An 18,691-nucleotide genomic window follows, 5' to 3' on the forward strand; every position below is an offset into this window, starting at 1 on the left:
ATTGTGATAGGGACATAATTTTAACAGTGTAATAACCGGAACATATGGGCAAATACAATACGTGAGTTTTAATTATGGAGGCATATATTATTTTAAAACTATAATGGCTGAAAACTGAGAAATAATGAATTTTTTCCCGTTTTTTTCTTATTCTTCCTGTTAAAATGCATTTACAGTAAAGTGGCTCTTAGCAAAATGTACCCCCCAAAGAAAGCCTAATTGGTGGCGGAAAAAAACAAGATATAGATCAGTACATTGTGATAAGTAGTGATAAAGTTATAGGCTAATGAATGGGAGGTGAACATTTCTCAAGTGAAAACGACGGAACGCGAATGGGTTAAACATTTTATTTGGGTAGTTTTGGGAGGGTGGGATGTAAACATGTGATTTATAATGTAAATGTGTGTTTGAATTAATTTTTTTTTTACTTTTAGTTGTAGTTTTACTTTTTGGTCACAAGATGGCGGCCATGAGTTTGTTTACATGACGTCACTCTAAGCGTAACACACGCTTAGAGCGACATATGGGGTATGTTACAGCCAGAAAAAGCAAAGCTTCCGAGAGAAGCTGTCGCTTTTTCAGCGGGGGAGAGGAATCAGTGATCGGGCACTATAGCCCGATACACTGATTGCCTGGCTAACGAACCGCGGGTCGGGAGCACGCGTGCACGCGCGCGATCGGCCGCGGGACCGCGCGGTAGCGCGCATGGTTCCTGGACGTAGTTTCTATGTCCAGGAACCAAAATAGCTTAAAGGTAACCTAAAGTGAGAGGGATCAAGAGGATGCCATATTTATTTCCTTTTAGACAATGCTTCTTGCCAGGCTATCCTGCTGATCCTCTGCCTTCAATACTTTTAACCATAGACCCTGAACAAGCATGCAAATCTGGTGCTCTGACTGAAGTCTGACTGGATTAGCTGCATGATTTTTTCAGGCATGTGATTCAGACACTACTGCAGCCAAAGAGATCAGCAGGGATAGCCAGGCAACTGGTATCGCTTAAAAGGTAATAAATATGGAAGCCTCACTTTGGGTTACCTTTAAAGAGACTCTGTAACATCAAAAATATCCCCTGGGGGGTACTCACCTCGGGTGGGGCAAGCCTCGGGATCCTAATGAGGCTTCCCACGCCGTCCTCTGTCCCACGGGGGTCTCGCTGCAGCCCTCCGTACAGCCGGCGACAGACCCGACTGTCAATTCAATATTTACCTTTGCTGGCTCCAGCGGGGGCGCTGTGGCTGCTTTCGGCTCCGAAGTAGACGGAAATGCCCGATCTCAGTCGGGTCCGCTCTACTGCGCAGGCGCCGGAAACTTGCGTCTGCGCAGTAGAGCAGACCCGACGGCGATCGGGTATTTCCACCTACTTCGGAGCCGACAGCCATCAGAGCGCCTGCGCAGGAGCCGGGAAGGTAAATTATGACGTTATCTTGTACGGAGGGCTGCAGCGAGACCCCTGGGGGACGGAGGACGGCATGGGAAGCCTCATTAGGATCCGGAGGCTTCCCCCAACCGAGGTGAGTATCCCCCAGGAGACGTTTTGCCATTACAGATTCTCTTTAAGGCTCAATCTGCAGACTGCAATAATGGTATTCGGAGTGTCAGGAAATGCTGGTAAAGCTGTAAATCTGAATGTTGACTAGGTAGAGAAGAGTTAACTACAAATCAAAACAAACGTTCTGTCAAATTTTTTTAAAGGCGATAATTTAAACTTTACGATATCCTCTCATGCATGTTAATGAGGTCACCTCTTAGCCATCTTGTCCATCCGGGCTTTTTTTTCTTTATGTTTCAAATTGTCAAATTAAAAGTAAATAACCTCTCTAGAAAATAAGTAAACTCAACTTAAATGATACCTATCTATTATTATTAACTAGATGAATGGTTTGCATTTAGTGGAGTTGAATATCCGAATGGATAGTAGTACGATGCTTGAAGCAATAGACTGATGCACCTTACTGAGTATGCAGCGTTTGCGCATATTGCTGCTGCGCATTGTGTAGTGACTGTATTTAAACATGTCTCCTATATTGCAGGTCAGTTGGAGAAAGCTGCTGAACATTATGAGGCATTTTATCATCTAACAGTAGGCCGGATATGGAAAGATGAGACAGGCCGCACTCACAACTCACTGGCCTGTGAGAACCTCTGGAGAATATACACACTGCTATCAGACAAAATGCTGGAGAACAGAGAATGGCAACAAGCCATCAAAACTCTAATAAAAGCACTTGATATGGCAAGAGAAGGTAGGTGGAAAATAAAGCCACTGCATTTCCTTTTTTAATGTACTACTCGTCTTTTGCCCATGAGTAAACTAAACGCAGTGAAATGCTTGTCTAGGTGATCATTCCCTTCCATTTCAGAGACAAATGCCATCAATATATTTAGTTTCTGTAAAACAGACTTCCTTGTGTCAAATGTGCAATGTCTGAGGGAAGCAATAATGAAAACAGATATTTGCATGTTTCCAACGTGCGCTGGAAAACAAATGCTAAACATTTTTTTGGGGGAAAAAAAATTCTCAACTCTGCTTTTAAAAAAGTAAACAATGTTTGTTTTATTTCTCTTTTGTTAAAGGGAGCCCAATGTGAGAGGGATATGGAGGCTGCTATATTTATTTCTTGCCTTGTTGATCTTCTGGCATAAGTAGTGTCTGAGTCAAAACCGTGGAACAAGCATATGGCTAACCCGAGTCAGCTGAGTCAGAGTACCTGATCTGCTGAATGCTTGTTCAGTGTCTATGGCTAAAAGCATTATAGACACAGGATCAGGAGGACTGCCAGGCAACTGGTATTGTTTAAAAGGAAATAAATATGGCAGCCTCCATATACCTCTCACTTCAGTTGTCCTTTAATTAAAGAGGGTTTCCGCCATTATGTAAAACATTGTAGCTGCGATAGACTCCTGTTACTGAATTAGCAGCCCAGCATTCATTCTCCTTTTTGTATTTCTTGGGAAAATTACATTTTGTGGACAGTTTCCCAGTAATGTCTTGCTTGCTGGTGGCTTAACCTCCTTGGCGGTCTGATTCTTTCCAGATTTTAGGGTCTAAAAGCGGTGCAATTTTTTTCCACTCTTTCAGACCCTAAAACCTGAAAAAAATCATTCTGGCAGGGAGATCTGCAGCAAAATAAAAAAAAATGTACCTTCCTGGGCTCCTGTGCTGCAGTTTTCTCTTTGCCCACAAGATGGCGCTTATATACATATAAACGAACTTCTCTATATTTCTCTAATATAGAGAAGTTCGTTTTCAATATTAGCCCCGCCCCCGATGACGTCACGCTGCCACCACCGCTCTGCTGCCACCACCACGGCTGCGCTGCTCCAACTGGCTGCCGGGTCCCCGGAAGAATAGCGGGGACATGGGGGATCCCGGCGGCCAGGGAAAGACCCCACACTGCCGGGGAGAGAGGCTGGAGTCCCGCTGCGCAGCGAGATCGCGCGCGGGACTCCACAACTACAAGTAAAGCTCTGCAATGCCTACCCCGACCTGAGCTCGGGATCACCGCTAATAGCTTATTTTTTCTACCCCGAGCTCAGGAAAACCGGCAAGGAGGTTAAAGGGGCACTATGGCGAAAAATTGAAAAATTTTAAATATTTGTAGACATAGACAAATAAGAAGTACGTTTTTTTTCCAGAGTAAAATGAGCCATAAATTACTTTTCTCTTATGTTGCTGTCACTTACAGTAGGTAGTAGAAATCTGACAGAAGTGACAGGTTTTGGACTAGGCCATCTTTTCATAGGGGATTCTCAGGGATTTATTTATTTTCAAAAGCACAGTGAATGGCAATTGCTCTGTCCAACTACCAAAAAACTGTGTAGCGAGCAGGGAAGCTGGCCAGCATCATTGTTTAAATCCTTTTTAGGGAATATCTTTATAAAGAATAAAAGCCTTGCTGAGAATCCCCTATGAAGAGATGGACTAGTCCAAAACCTGTCACTTTTGTCAGATTTCTAGTACCTACTGTAAGTGACAGCAACCTTATGGCTCATTTTACTCTGGAAAAAATGTACTTATTTGTCTATGTTTGCACATATTTTAAATTTTACAATTTTTCGCTATAGTGCCCCTTTAAAGGGAAGGTTCAGGGAGGATGGGTAAAAAATAAAAATCAATTTCCACTTACCTGGGGCTTCCTCCAGCTCGTGGCAGGCAGGAGGTGCCCTCGCCACCGCTCCGCAGGCTCCCGGTGGTCTCCGGTGGCCGACCCGACCTGGCCAGGCTGCGCAGTAGAGCCCGGAGGACGTCCGATGACGTCAGCGCGCCGGCGTGGGACGCAGAAGTTCCGGGCCTTGGAGCGCAGAAGAGCCCGACCTGGCAGCCGGCCTGGCCAGGTCGGGTCGGCCACCGGAGACCACCGGGAGCCTGCGGAGCGGCGGCAAGGGCACCTCCTGCCTGCCACGGGCTGGAGGAAGCCCCAGGTAAGTGGAAATTGATTTTTATTTTTTACCCACCCTCCCTGAACCTTCCCTTTAAAGTTAACCAGAGATGAAAATAAACTAATGAGATAAAAAATCAGATCTGTTCTTCTACTCCTAAAAATGACTCTTTTAGATATCTCAAGGTTTTATTTTATGTATAAACATTTACAAAGCAGATTTAATGTTTCATAGTCTCTGCTCGATTGCAGTGTTTCAAGAGTCCCAGAGTGAAAATAACCGAACTATTGACCTTTTTATCTTTTCCTCTCACATTAAAAAGCACAGGTATCTGCTTAGGAAAGCGATTTAAAGCTGTAATTTGTTATCAGTGAGCCGACTGAGTCCTGACTGGAGAAAAACTGTCAGTTCCATAGTTAATTATAAACTCATTTAAGCAGGGAAAAAAGAAAAGGAGCACAGCATAGGTGTCTGTATGCTTGCCACTGTGTATGCACATGTCTATTTCATCATGTCACATGTCATCTCTGGTAAACATTAAAGTGAATTGGATCAGGCCCATTAACGTTTACATGCGCTACCAGTACAATGTAAAATGAAATGTACACCCCAAAAAATCTGAGCATTTTTGATTAGTGAGATAATAAAAGGGAACGTCAGCCTAAACAAAGATACTGTCATTGAGTTACATTAGTTATATTAATTAGAATAGATAGGTAATATAATCTCTTACCCACCCTGTTTTAAAAGAACAGGCAAATGTTTGTGGTTTCATGGGGCAGCCATCTTTTTTGTTGTAAGGAGGTGACAGCATGAGACACAGTTCCAACTGTCCTGTGTCCTGATCACCCCTCTCAGCTATGCGCACTAGGCTTCAAATCTCAAATTCAAAATTTAAACAACCAAATTTGCGTCAAAACAGCAGAAGGAGAACAACAACATCAGAAATTCCATCATGCTTTGCACAGCATTAGTGGAAAAATGCCTGGGCAAATTTCTTTGATGGGGCGGAACTTAGCTTCTGTGCAGCTAAAAATGAGGCTTGGGTAAGAAAAACAAAGTTCTGATGCTGTGAAACTGTTAAAGTAACACCAAGCCTTTTCAGTGCTGCTGAGTAGATTTTTTAGTCTGGAGGTTCACTTTAATGCTGTAGTATTATTAGATCCCTGTCTAAGATGGGCTTCATTTATTTGTATTTATTTTTTCTTTCAGGTCAAGATAAAAAATTAGAAGGAGGAGCAGCATATCGATTGGGCTTGGCACATATTTCATCAGGAAATTCCCAGACTGCTATGAGAGTAAGTGCTGTTTGTCAGTAGTGTAGGTAAGAATGATGGATGTAAGTGAAGGAAAAAGTATATAATATTTATGTCTAACCATTAATAGTTACCTCTGCTCCAAATGTGATCTGTATCTGCAGTTTAAAGCCCAACGATTGTAAACCTGAAACTCAACAGGTCAAACTAATAGCAATCAGGTTGATAAAGAAATCTAAACAGTGTATAGAAGCAAAGAGGTTGGCAAAATAGTCCGTTTCAAGGGTGGAGCACGGAAAAGTTTCCACATTTGTCTCTTTAGCTGCAGAGTTCAATGTTCATCCTGCATCCCGGATGCACATTTGATTTCCTACTCATTGCATTCACCCAGTGGAGTAGCTAAGGAACTTGGGTCCCCAGTATGAGTTTTTTACATGGGCCCCAAGCACTCTATGGATATGGAGCCACAAAACCTACCAAGGACAGCTGCAGTGTCAGAGAAGGGTAATTAGAGTAAGGAAAAGAGTTTGTTAAAGGGGAACTGTCGTGAAAATCTTAAAATTTAAAACACATACAAATAAGAAGTACGTTTCTTCCTGAGTAAAATGAGCCATAAATTACTTTTCTCCTATGTTACTGTCACTTAAAGTAGGTAGTGCAAATCCGACATTACCGACAGATTTTGGGCTAGTCCAACTTTTCATAGGGGATTGTCAGCATGGCCTTTATTCTTTATAAAGATACTCCCTGAAAAAGATTTATACAAAGATGCTGGCCAGCCTCCCCGATCACACCTTTTTTGGCAGTTGGATGGAGCAACTGCCATTCACTAAGTGCTTTTGAAAATAAAGAAAACCCTGAGAACCCTCTATGAGAAGATGGGCTAATCCAAAATCTGTCGATAATGTCAGATTTCTACTACTTACTGTAAGTGACAGCAATATAGGAGTAAAGTGACTTATGGCTCATTTTATTCTGGAAGAAACATATTTCTTATTTGTATATGTGTACATATACTTTAAATTTTAATTTTTCATGACAGAGGTCCTTTCAGGATACTATTAATTTCACATACAGTGGTGTTCTTACTAACATAGTACCAATGGGCAGCCAATAAGATGGATGAAGGAGGGCCCCTGTGGTCCAAGGGCCCTGGTGCAGTCGCCACCTCTGCATCCCCTATTGCTACGCCACTGCATTCACCTGGTATTGAGCTTTTTCACATTATGGAGCAACTCCCCACTTGAATTTGGGAACAGTTTGGTGTAAGCCAAGCAATTTCTGGTAATGGCAGCTGATCGTGAGGAAGATGGCCTTCAGCCATTGAAACATGTCGATCTAAAAGGAGTTTTGAGCAAGCTGATAGAAAAGCTACCAATGTGGACACTCTTGCCTTATCCACGGGCTGCTAATACGAGCCTGGAGACTGACAGCCGCGTTGGAAAGCAAGGTGGAACGCAAGAAACTCCAGGGGGAAGTGACGTCACTCCCAGTCAACCACTTGCCCGGAAGCTGTAGGCAGAGCTGATTTTACCGCTACTGTACCGCTGGAACTACGCGGACACAGTTACGCATAGAAAGCGGACGTACTGCACTCTGAGTGGGGGACTTAGTGCGAGGCTACCGGCCGGAGCCCGAATGGAAAGAACCAATAACTGTTAGAAGACGCGTGAGTAACTTTATGAGAAGCGCGATTAAGCACTGCTATTGCAAGCACTCCTAACAAAAGCTATTTGGCAGCTCTATTAGAGTGGCAGACTATAGTGTTACAGCAGACTATAGCGCTACACAGAACTTGTGAGGGCAATTTTTGAGCAGAAGAGATCTATATATGTATACATTTTTCTAATTCAGGTTATTTTTTTATCATTTTTTGTCTCTTTTGGATCAGGTGGCTCCATTGTGTGCAAGCTGTGAGTGATTTATGCATGTGAGAGCACGGCATAGTATGTAATATGTGAGTGAATGTTGTTGGTTTGAAATACTCATATGACCATTGTTTTAATTGTGAGACATTAGAGCAAGCCTGCCATTTTTATCAGACCTTATTATTTATGTGAAATTGTACTTTTAATAAACAAATTTATATACCTTGAAAAATTAACGTTATCCTATATATATATTGGATTGTGTGCATAATAACTATACACCCGGTATAGTCCAGCCAGTTGTGGCTGGATAGTGTAATGGTTTAGGGCTCTGCCTCTGATACAGGAGACCGGGGTTTGAGTCTCGGCTCTGCCTGTTCGTAGCGCCATCCTCTGTATTAACTTTTAATGGCACAATTGTTGCAGTTCTTGATTTGGTGACAACCTACTGAATCCCTGCACATATTTTTAGGTGTGGACACCTAATGCCTGGTTTAGGTAACCAGGTTTGTGACATAAATAGACATATATTTAGATATCTGCTTATTGGTATATTGAGGGCAAAGCAATTCATTTGGGCCTGGTAATTTGGGCACCGCATAGACCACAATGTTAAATGTGGCAGCTACTGTATAATTTAGATGGCAGAGGCACAGAAAAAAGCTGAAGGACCGAAACATAAAAAAATAGCAGTGGAGGGACGGTGCAGACAGCAAGTGATTCGGTGCACATTGTACCAAGTACTGTCTTTCCCCGAAAATAAGACAGTTTCTTATATTAATTTTTGAACCAAGATATGTGCTAGGGCTTATTTTCAGGGGATGTCTTTTATTTCTATGAACACACAAGTTCCTGAGCTGTGTGTCCTCCTGACATCCCCACTGTGACACTGACACCTTTTCCTCCTCCGGATCCACCTCTTGTGTGTCACTTTTTCCCCTTTGTACCTTTAGTGTCCCCTGGTGTCCCTCTCTGTACCTGTGTCCTCCTCTATCCCCTGTCCTCCTGTCTCCCGTGTTTACTTGCTCGCAAAACTATGGGCTCCAGTAATAACACAAGTTTCCATATGTTTCCCCCTTACTGCTGCTAGGGCTTACTTTCAGGGTAGGGCTTATATTTTGAGTATGCTCAAAATTGCTACTAGGGCTTACTTTCAGGGGATGTCTTAATTTCGGGGAAAGAGGGTACTATTAGGGTTAGGTTAGGCGGGGGAGGGGTTAGTGTTAGGAGTAAGTAGTTGGTAGCTTAGCATTAGTAGTAGGTGCAGAGATGTGTTATTACACAGCAGCAAACCTTTCATCTCAGAGCACTGTCCTATTCCATGTAACTGAAAGGTGTCATCACTGTACTGGATAGCATGCTGTTTGGTGCATTGCAGTATAATGGATGCCTCTTGGTGTAATTTAGCCCTAAAGCCGCATCTACACACGTAGATGCGGCCGCGATGTTCCTTATCAATCGAGCTGCTGATGCGGCTCGATTGATAAGATCCGACAGGATGGATCTCCCCACCGCCGATTCCCTGCTCGCTCCCCGCGAGGGGACAATGGCAGGGAATCGAGCGGAAGATAAGCGGCGCGGCGCGGGGACGAGCGGGAATCGAGCGGGTATTGATTCCGGCGAGCGGGGACGCAGCGAGGATGCGGAAGAGGCGATCCGGCTGCTAATCGAACCGCCGGATCGCCGCCTCATCTACATGTGTAGATGAGGCTTTAGGGTTATTTCACACAGATGGTTTCCTGGCAGTTCTGCAGCACAGTTCTCCAGCAGCTGACAACTCTCCAACCATTGATCCCTTATTGTCCCATGTGTTCATATAGAGGCATTCAAAAATACAGTTCCACTAGTGAATGCACAGGCATTCCGCAATCACAGTGGTTTATTATCAAGCGCTCCTATAGGCTGTTCCAAGTGTGTGGATGTCATTCAATTTCTCCTCCCCTCTCTGTGTGTAGCAAAGACTGACAGATTGACACAAGTAGTACAAGAAAAGCCGAAAAACTGCAGCAGCTGGTCATCATTTTCAGAGCAATCCATCAGTATTGATGTATAGGATTGTTTTGGTTTGCTTTATTAACTTGGTGACAGGTTCTGATTAGCATTGCTCCTTTACTGATTTAGACACAACATGCAGTCTAGCTGTGTCATTAACGAAATCAGAATTTACTAATTATATCAAATCAATGGTAGACAGACTGCTTTAATAGTCTTGTATTCTAAAGACAAATCTCAAAACTAGCTTGTAACCACTTGCATGTAAAAAAACGGTTAAAAAAAACCCGCTGTAGATAGCCGCCATAGGAAATCGGTAAAAAGACCAATATTCTACTACTTAAAGAGAAACCATGACCAAGAATTGAACTTCATCCCAATCACTAACTGAAACAACATTTTACATGAGAAATCTATTCCTTTTCACAAATGGATCATCAGGGGGCTCTGTATGGCTGATATTGTGGTGAAGCCCCTCCCACAGTAGACTGTGAGGACCATTTTCCTGTCTGTGAACCTCATTGCATTGTAGGAAATAGCTGTTTACAGCTGTTTCCAACTGCCAAAAAAAGCAAGCAGCAGGTACTTCCACTTACATCACCTGCCAGCAGTAAAAATGTCACCATGTGATAAATGTCAGAATGTAAATCAAGGAGAAGAAAGCTTTTACAATGGGCAAACAGTTGCTAAATTATTTATACATAATTACTGTAAAAATGAAGCACTTTTTATTACATAATTTTCACTGGAGTTCCTCTTTAACTACAATGGTAAAATATCTGTAATTGTTACCAATATTTTAGTATGGCCTAAACTAACCCTACTTTCAAAGAGAACCCTTCCTCTGCCAATGACTAACCCCCCCTTCCCCCAGTGGCATCTAATCTCAACACCCCTCCTTCCCCCTCCAACCTCAACCCCTATGGACCTTCCCATACTCCTAACACTAACGTCCCCTGCCTCCTGACCCTAACCCTCCTATAATTTTTCCACTGTTAAAAGCTACGATTAGCTCCGTAAATGGTAAATTGATTCTATAAATGGCTAAATATCGACTATAATGGTAAATACACCTGAAACCAAAACCATCAAAAACGGGATATCAACCTTTATATCCTACATATAATATGTAGTGCTCGTCTAACCTTTAATTTGATAAATCAGAAATAGCAAGCAAGGGAGCTCAGAGCAAAAATAGGTACAAAATTTATTGATACGTATGACAATGAGTTTGCCCTCATTTTCACACGTATCAATACATTTTGTACCTATATTTGCTCTGAGCTCCCTTGCTTGCTATTTATAATGGTAAATAGCGGCTATAAACCTCAGCCACCCCTAGACACCCAAAAATATATTTTATTGTGCTAACTGCGGCCATATTTTTAAACAGGCTGTTGAAGGCTCCGACACCCTTTTAACCTCCTTCGTCTGTAACCTCCTGTTCTGAAAAGCATAGGATGTACTAGGATGTACAGGCCCACATTAATAGTAAAGTAATGAAGTTTGTAATACTGTACAGGTATAAAAAATGCATGATATAAAGAATATTGCCAATGTTGGAACACTGAACTACAAGACTGACACATGTTAATATTCAGTGGGGCAAACAGTCCGCACACTGAAGTATTTAATAGAGTGATGTCAGTCATTTGGAGGGTGAGTTTTGGCTGTGAATACAACTGATCTGATAGTGCTTCTACGGTGATGATCTAATTTTGTTTGTACATTGATTGACACCTTTGTAATGCTAAGCCTTGAAAGCAAGTCTCTCAGTGACCTGAATGGATATTTCATACACTTACTGCCAAATAATGATGTTTACAGCTATTATATGATGCTTGAAGTTCATAATAGAAAGTGTATACATCTGCCGTTATTCACAAACAATTTAGCTTTTATATTGAACTCTGAAAGGCCAAATCATTTTTGAAAAGGGCTCAGACACTGTAATATACGGTAATATATAATAATCATTAGATATATTTCTTTTCCCTGCATTTTGTTAATAGCTAAGAAATGTCAGTGTATATTGTCTCTAAGCGTAGTGATTTTCTTATGCAAGCAGTCTGGGCATTTGTTAAGCATGTATGAAAATGGGTGCAAGGAACTTTGGTCAACCAATTTCAGCTACTAGAAGCTTGGTAAAATGTACCCTTTTAAAGTGTAAATTACTGTAGTATAATACCGATATTTTACTACAACTTTATCCTTAGCGGTAATACCGAGTCAGGCTCGGGATGGAAATCTGCAGCTCAGAGTGGTAGTCCCATGCCTGATAGAGTTATATGCAGGGGCTGCTGCACATCTCTCTGTGGTATGTTTTTTTCTTGACTTTAGGGTATAAAAGCTTGTGAAAAAATTGCTTAGCTTTTAGACCATAAATCTGGAAATAATCATAACGCCAGGGAGGTCGAAGGGAATCTGAAGTTAAATAAACTTATGATATAATGAATTGTATGTGTAATACAGCTAAGAAATAGTTGCAAAGAACAGTCTTTTATTGTCTCCAGTACAGGAAGAGTTAAGAAACTTCAGTTGTTATCTATGCAAAAGAGATTTTCTGAGATCTCCGACCCAACTTGGGTCTGAGACAATCCTATTTTCTAAAGCACTTATACATTAAGGAAACAGTGAGAGGCAGCTTCAGATAAAATTTTACTACAGGGGAGTTAAAAGGATCATTAGCTCTGCTCGGTGTCATAGTTTAAAATACAGTGTGTGGTTTGTAATTGCATATATGACAGAATTATTATTATTATTTATTTATAAAGCGCCAACAGATGCAATGTTGTAGAAAAAAAAGCTATATAACTGAAAATACAAATTCGAGACTATTTTCTTTGCTACTAATATTCTATTAATTATCTGTACTACACATACAATTCATTATATCATACGTTTTTTTCACTTCAGTGTTCGCTTTATTTAACGTAATACTATTCTCACACAGAACCTTCTTACTGATGCCTAACCTTAACCGCCCTACACGCCTATCCTTTAGTCATGTAATATCACACATGTCATTGTATACTTACCTGGGCCTATTCATCATGTATATTTATTTCTACATCTGAGTTTTATCTGCATTTATACATTTAGGCTAAGTTCACTCTGGCAATAAAAATGATCAATTTAGCTAAATAAAGTAGAATGGATCCTATGCAAAGCAACATTAGTCTGTTCAGAACAGATCTGTTTGGTCTGTTCCAGTGAGCGGAATGCTTGTGCTTGGGTCCCATCAGACTTTTCTGGATTGGACGGCCAAAGCGAATGGCAATGGAGGCTGACAGAATCAGTGCTAGCCTATGGCTGCTCACCGCTTACATTTTGCAAAATACTCACCTGCTGCCATCTACAGTGGGATGCAAAAGTTTGGGCAACCTTGCTAACTGTCATGATTTTCCTGTATAAATCGTTGGTTGTTACGATAAAAAATGTCAGTTAAATATATCCTATAGGAGACACACACAGTGATATTTGAGAAGTGAAATGAAGTTTATTGGATTTAGCGAAAGTGTGCAATAATTGTTTAAACAAAATTAGGCAGGTGCATAAATTTGGGCACCACAAAAAAGAAATGAAATCAATATTTAGTAGATCCTCCTTTTGCAGAAATTACAGCCTCTAAACGCGTACTGTAGGTTCTAATGAGAATCTGGATTCTGGTTGAAGGTATTTTGGACCATTCCTCTTTACAAAACATCTGTAGTTCATTCAGGTTTGATGGCTTCCGAGCATGGACAGCTCTCTTTAACTCACACTACAGATTTTCATTTACCGTATTTTCCGCCGTATAAGATGCACTCTTTCTCCCCAAAAAATGGGGAGAAAAATTCCCTGCGTCTCATACGGCAAAGGCAGGGAATCCCTGACTTCCGAACGCCCGTTGATACGAACCGCCGCCATGTCAGGGATTCCCTGCCTGTGTGCATCCTCCTGTTTCCTCCTCCTGTCTCTTTTGTAACCCCCCACCATGTCACCTGCCGGACTGCAGACCTCCGGCTTCTGTGTGCGGCTTCCTCTAGTGCCGGCTTGTAATGACACGTCATTGTGACATGGTGGGGGGTTACAAAAGGACCATGGGGGAGACAGAGGGATACATGGAAGTGACAGGAGGACCATGGGGGAGACAGAAGGGACAGGAGGAGACATGATGGGGGTGACAGGAGGACCAGGGGGGAGATGAAAGAGACAGGAGGAGACATGATGGGGGTGATGGGAATATGCATGGGGGTGACAGGAGGACCATGGAGGGCACATAAAAGTCGGGAGGAGACATGGTGGGGGAGACAGGAATACGCATGGGGTGACAGGAGGACCATAGGGGGCATATAAGAAACAGAAGGAGACATGGTGGGGGAGACAGGAATACACATGGGGAGACATGGGGACACAGGACACATGGGGCAGACATGGAGGATACATGGGGGACACAGGAGGATACCATTTGAGGGATAACATGTACAAGGCACTCCGGGAATATGGACGCACCAGGTTTAGTATTATTTTTTTCCCCTGGTTTTTGCCTTCTAAACCTAGGTGCGTCTTATATTCCCGAGCGTCTTATACAGTGGAAAATACGGTATATTCAGGTCTGGGGACTGAGATGGCCATTGCAGAGCATTGTACTTTTTTCCTCTGCATGTATGTCTTAGTGGATTTTGAGCAGTGTTTAGGGTCGTTGTCTTGTTTAAAGATCCAGCCCCGGTGCAGCTTCAGCTTTGTCACTGATTCCTGGACATTGGTCTCCAGAATCTGCTGATATTGAGTGGAATCCATGTGTCCCTTAACTTTGTCAAGATTCCCAATCCCTGCACTGGCCACATAACCCCACAGCATGATGAAACCACCACCATATTTTACTGTAGGTAGCAGGTGTTTTTCTTGAAATGCTGTGTTGTTTTTCCTCCATGCATAATGCCCCTTGTTATGCCCGAATAACTACATTTTAGTTTCATCAGTCCACAGCACCATATTCCAAAAAGGAAGCTGGCTTGTCCAAATGTGCTTCAGCATACCTCAAGCGGCTCTGTTTGTGTTGTGGGCAGAGAAAAGGCTTCCTCTGCATCACTCTCGCATACAACATCTCCTTGTGTAAAGTGCGCTGAATGGTTGAACGATGCACAGTGACTCCATCTGCAGCAAGATGATGTTGTAGGTCTTTGGTGCTGGCCTGTGGATTGACTCTGACTGTTCTCACCATTCGTCACTTCTGTTTATCCAAGATTTTTCTTGGTCTGCCATTTCTAGCCTTAACTTGAACTGAGCCTGTGGTCTTCTATTTCCTCAATATGTTCCTAACTGTGGAAACAGACAGCTGAAATCTCTGAGACAGCATACCATGATGGTGAACAATCTTTGTCTTCAGGTCATTTGAGAGTTGTTTTGAGACCCCCATGTTGCTTCTCTTCAGAGAAAGTTAAAAGAGGAGGAAAACTTACAATTGACCCCCGTAAGTACTCTTTCCCATAATTGGATTCACCTGTGTATGTAGATCAGGGGTCACTGAGCTTACCGAGCCAATTTGAGTTCCAATAATTAGTTTTAAAGGTTTTGGAATCAATAAAATGACAACAGTGCCCAAATTTATGCACCTGCCTAATTTTACTTAAGCAATTATTGCGCACTTTCTGTAAATCCAATAAACTTCATTTCACTACTCAAATATCACTGTGTGTGTTTCCTATATGATATATTTCACTGACATTTTTTAGCGTAACACCCAACGATTTATACAGGAAAATCATGACCATTAACAAGGTTGCCCAAACTTTCGCATCCCACTGTAATTGTGTCCACCGCTGCCGCCATCCATTCGGGTCACTGCACATTAGAAATGCCAGTATACCAATCCCAAAACCCCATCAGAAGCATCAGGCTACAATTGGTTTGCAATAGACAAATGGCAATCCTCTCTCCCCAGGGAAGATTCTCATTGGTTCACTGCCCCTGATGCTTCTGATGGGGCTCCGGGATACCAGCGTTTCTAGCACTTAGGGACCCAAATGTATGGCAGCAGCAGTGGAGGACTTGAATGGAATGTGGCAGTTGTGAAAGGACTGGACAATCGGATGAAAACCTGATGCCCGTTTTTTATTGTTCTTGTTTTTATTTTATTTTGCTGTGTTTTATATTGTCCCCTGGATGATATCTTGTCACATGATAGGAAGCCAGCACATACAACTCTTGTGTAGTTTGAGATGTCTTGAAGTCTCGGTATGTGACGAGCAATGTCACCATTGATGGACTGCCTAGTTTTTACTATGTTTCACTGTTTGAGCTTTGTGTCAGGTATTTTGGATGTGTATATCCCTAGCTGTGAGTTTATTGCACCTGGGGTTGACATTGACATGTGATTGTATAGCTCATCCTAGTTTCAATTGTCTTTTCTATGGTATATCTGTTCCTTTTTTATGACCAATAAAAATGATTTAACCAGAAAACTTGATGCCCAATGTAACAAACTGATTTGTTTAAATGGAATGGATCAGTTTTTATAGGATCAGTTTTTCATCCAGGTATGTGAATCCAGCCTTAAAGGAAACCAGAGACAAGTTAAATTAAAAGTTTTATACATACCTGGGGCTTCCTCCAGCCTCATCAGCATGGATCGCTCCCACGACACCGTCCTCAGTCTTCTCTATTGCCGTTACCGGGTCCCGTAAATTCAGCCAGTCCTGGGCAGTCTGAGCAAGCGCAGTGTGCTCTCTCCATCTCTCTCTGGCGGAGAATGGTACTGCACAGGCCACTGTGCTGCCCATCTTTTTTTTTTTTTTAAAACAATATTTTATTTGGTTTCATAGGTTTCCAAGAAGTTTACAATGTTTTTTTTTTCATAACATTGGTCACATACATGCTAGTTTTCAGGATATTACATACAATTATATATCATGTCCAGTGCATGTAACCAGCGGTTTAGTCTGTTGCCTTCCCGGCGGAAACCTCCCTGAGACCCCCTGAGAACATAAAAACCCTTAGGAAACTCCCCCCCCCTAACATGAAGAAATTGACCCACCCTTCCTCCCCCCACCCTTTGTCACTATTTCTCTGCATGCATAAAGTTTGCTACATGACATAAAACATTCGTCCTTTGAGCTATCAGTTGTGATCATACCGTTGTGGGTCTGGAGAGAACACAAAAGACATTTATGCAGGTATTTGGATCATACTTTGAGTTTCCTCAGGTCTCCCTGTAAGTCTCTTATCGCATACCAAGTCGTGTATTTGTACGGCTCCATAATGTCTCTTATTTCCTGCTGTGTGAAGGTGGCTGTGATGAACCTTTCCCATATTGCAAAAAGTTTTTTGGTGGCTCTTTCTTTGTGCTGTTTTGTCTCCAGATTATCTAGGTTGAAGAGATGTAGCAGTTCTTCTTTAAGGTCCCAGGTTGTAGGAGCACTAGAGTATATCCATTTGTTATATATGACTTTCTTTGCTGCAATTAGTATGAGATGGGCCAATCTTGACATTGGCTTGGTTTTTCCTTCACTGGCTGGTGTTTGTACAACGGGGACATGATGAAACAAGCACAGCTGGGGAGATAGTTCTATGTCCACATTACACACCTTTTTTATATAAGTTTTGACCCTGTTCCAGTAACACTTTATCTTATCACAGGTCCACATACAATGGAACAAGTTAGCATTTGCGGTTGAGCACTTAGGGCACTCGGGCTTATAATGGGGCGGTGGGGATTTATACTTGATGTCAAAGGCATATTTTGCCCGGTGGATTAATTTATAGTGTGATTCTCTCCAGGTTTCACTTAATACCAGTGATCTAACCACTCTGTTCCCTTCTATGATTGCCGTTCCCAGATCCTCTACCTCAATGTCTTTGTGCCATGCCTTGAAATTGTTTTTTGCTAACGATTCGAGATTTATGGATTGGAGACTGTGGTGGATTTCTGCCAGTGTCTTTGGTCCCCCCTGTGGCTGAAGGAAACGATCGAAGGAGTCTGCCTTCATAATGGATGGAAGATCGGAGGTTTGGGACTGGACAAAAGATTTTAATTGCGCATAATAGAGAAAGTGTTGTTTAGGGACCCCATATAGCGTTCTTATCTCTTGGAAAGAGTACCAACCGTTTTTCTTGAATGACCACACATTCCCCAGTTTATTTATCCCCCTTCCTTCCCAATCTAGGAAACCACTGTGTGCTATGCTGGCTGGGAAGGCTGGGTGCCCCCACAAAGGCATGTATTTAGACAAGTGATATGATTTATTGAAAAGCTTCCTAACCGCCTTCCACGTTGCCCATGTATCGATTATTGTCCTACTGTGTTTGAGTCTGGTCGGGAGGTGTTTATAGGGTGTGTGGAGGATTGCCATTGTGGTCCAAGGCTCAAGTAGAGCCTCTTCTAGTTGTGTATTTGAGTAGATGTTAGTGTTCATTACCCAGTCCCGTACATGGCGGAAGAGGCAGGCTAGGTTGTATAAGCGTATGTTTGGAAGGCTCACCCCTGCCCATTCTTTGGGTAGTTTTAGTTTGGCTATGGCTATTCGGGGCTTACGGCCCGCCCATAGGAATTTTGTATATACTTTATCCATTTCCTGAATGTCCTTATGTTTCAAGAGAAGAGGAATAGTTTGTAGAGGATATAACAGTCTTCCAAATATCACGCTCTTTATGACAGCCGCCCTTCCCATAAGGTTTAGTGGCAGGCTTGCCCACCTCTGTAATTGTTGTTTAATGCTGTGGAACAGGGGTGTGTAATTGAGGGTGTAAAGGGAGTTAGGGTCTCTTGTTAACTTAATACCCAGGTACTTGACCTGAGATTTGATCGCTAAACCCTGTTTTTGAGCTTCTGGAATAGAGTCATTACCATTGGTCAGCAGTAGCAGCTCGCTCTTGCTCTTATTTACCCTGAACCCACTTTGTTGGCCTATGTGGTGTAGCAGGTTAAAGACTTTGGGAAGGTCTTCTTTCGGATTGGCCATGAACAATAAAATGTCGTCGGCAAAAGCAGCTTGATTAACTGTTTTACTTCCCACTTGTATGCCCCTGATATGCTTATTTAGCGCCCTTAATATTGGTTCCAGTGCTAGGTCGAAAAGGAGGGGTGAAAGGGGGCACCCCTGACGTGTGCCTTTGGTTAGAGGGAAGCTGGATGAGATAAAACCTGGCGTGTAAATGTGTGCTTTGGGGTTAGTGTGCATGGCCTTTATTAAATTTACAAAGGGTCCTGAA

General features: G+C 42.4%; 1 protein-coding gene across 3 annotated transcripts in view; it reads left to right on the top strand.

The window, feature by feature from the left end:
* Positions 1 to 18,691, top strand: part of TTC29 (tetratricopeptide repeat domain 29) — a 326,460-nt gene that overhangs the window by 145,271 nt on the left and 162,498 nt on the right. For all 3 annotated transcript variants that reach the window (XM_068269689.1, XM_068269706.1, XM_068269697.1), the window contains 2 exons: positions 2,034 to 2,246; positions 5,596 to 5,681. In XM_068269689.1, coding sequence (XP_068125790.1) covers positions 2,034 to 2,246; positions 5,596 to 5,681 — 299 coding nt within the window. The remainder of the gene's footprint in view (positions 1 to 2,033; positions 2,247 to 5,595; positions 5,682 to 18,691) is intronic.

Source organism: Hyperolius riggenbachi, chromosome 1 (genome assembly GCF_040937935.1).
Source record: "Hyperolius riggenbachi isolate aHypRig1 chromosome 1, aHypRig1.pri, whole genome shotgun sequence".
NCBI classification, from domain to species: Eukaryota; Metazoa; Chordata; class Amphibia; order Anura; family Hyperoliidae; genus Hyperolius; species Hyperolius riggenbachi.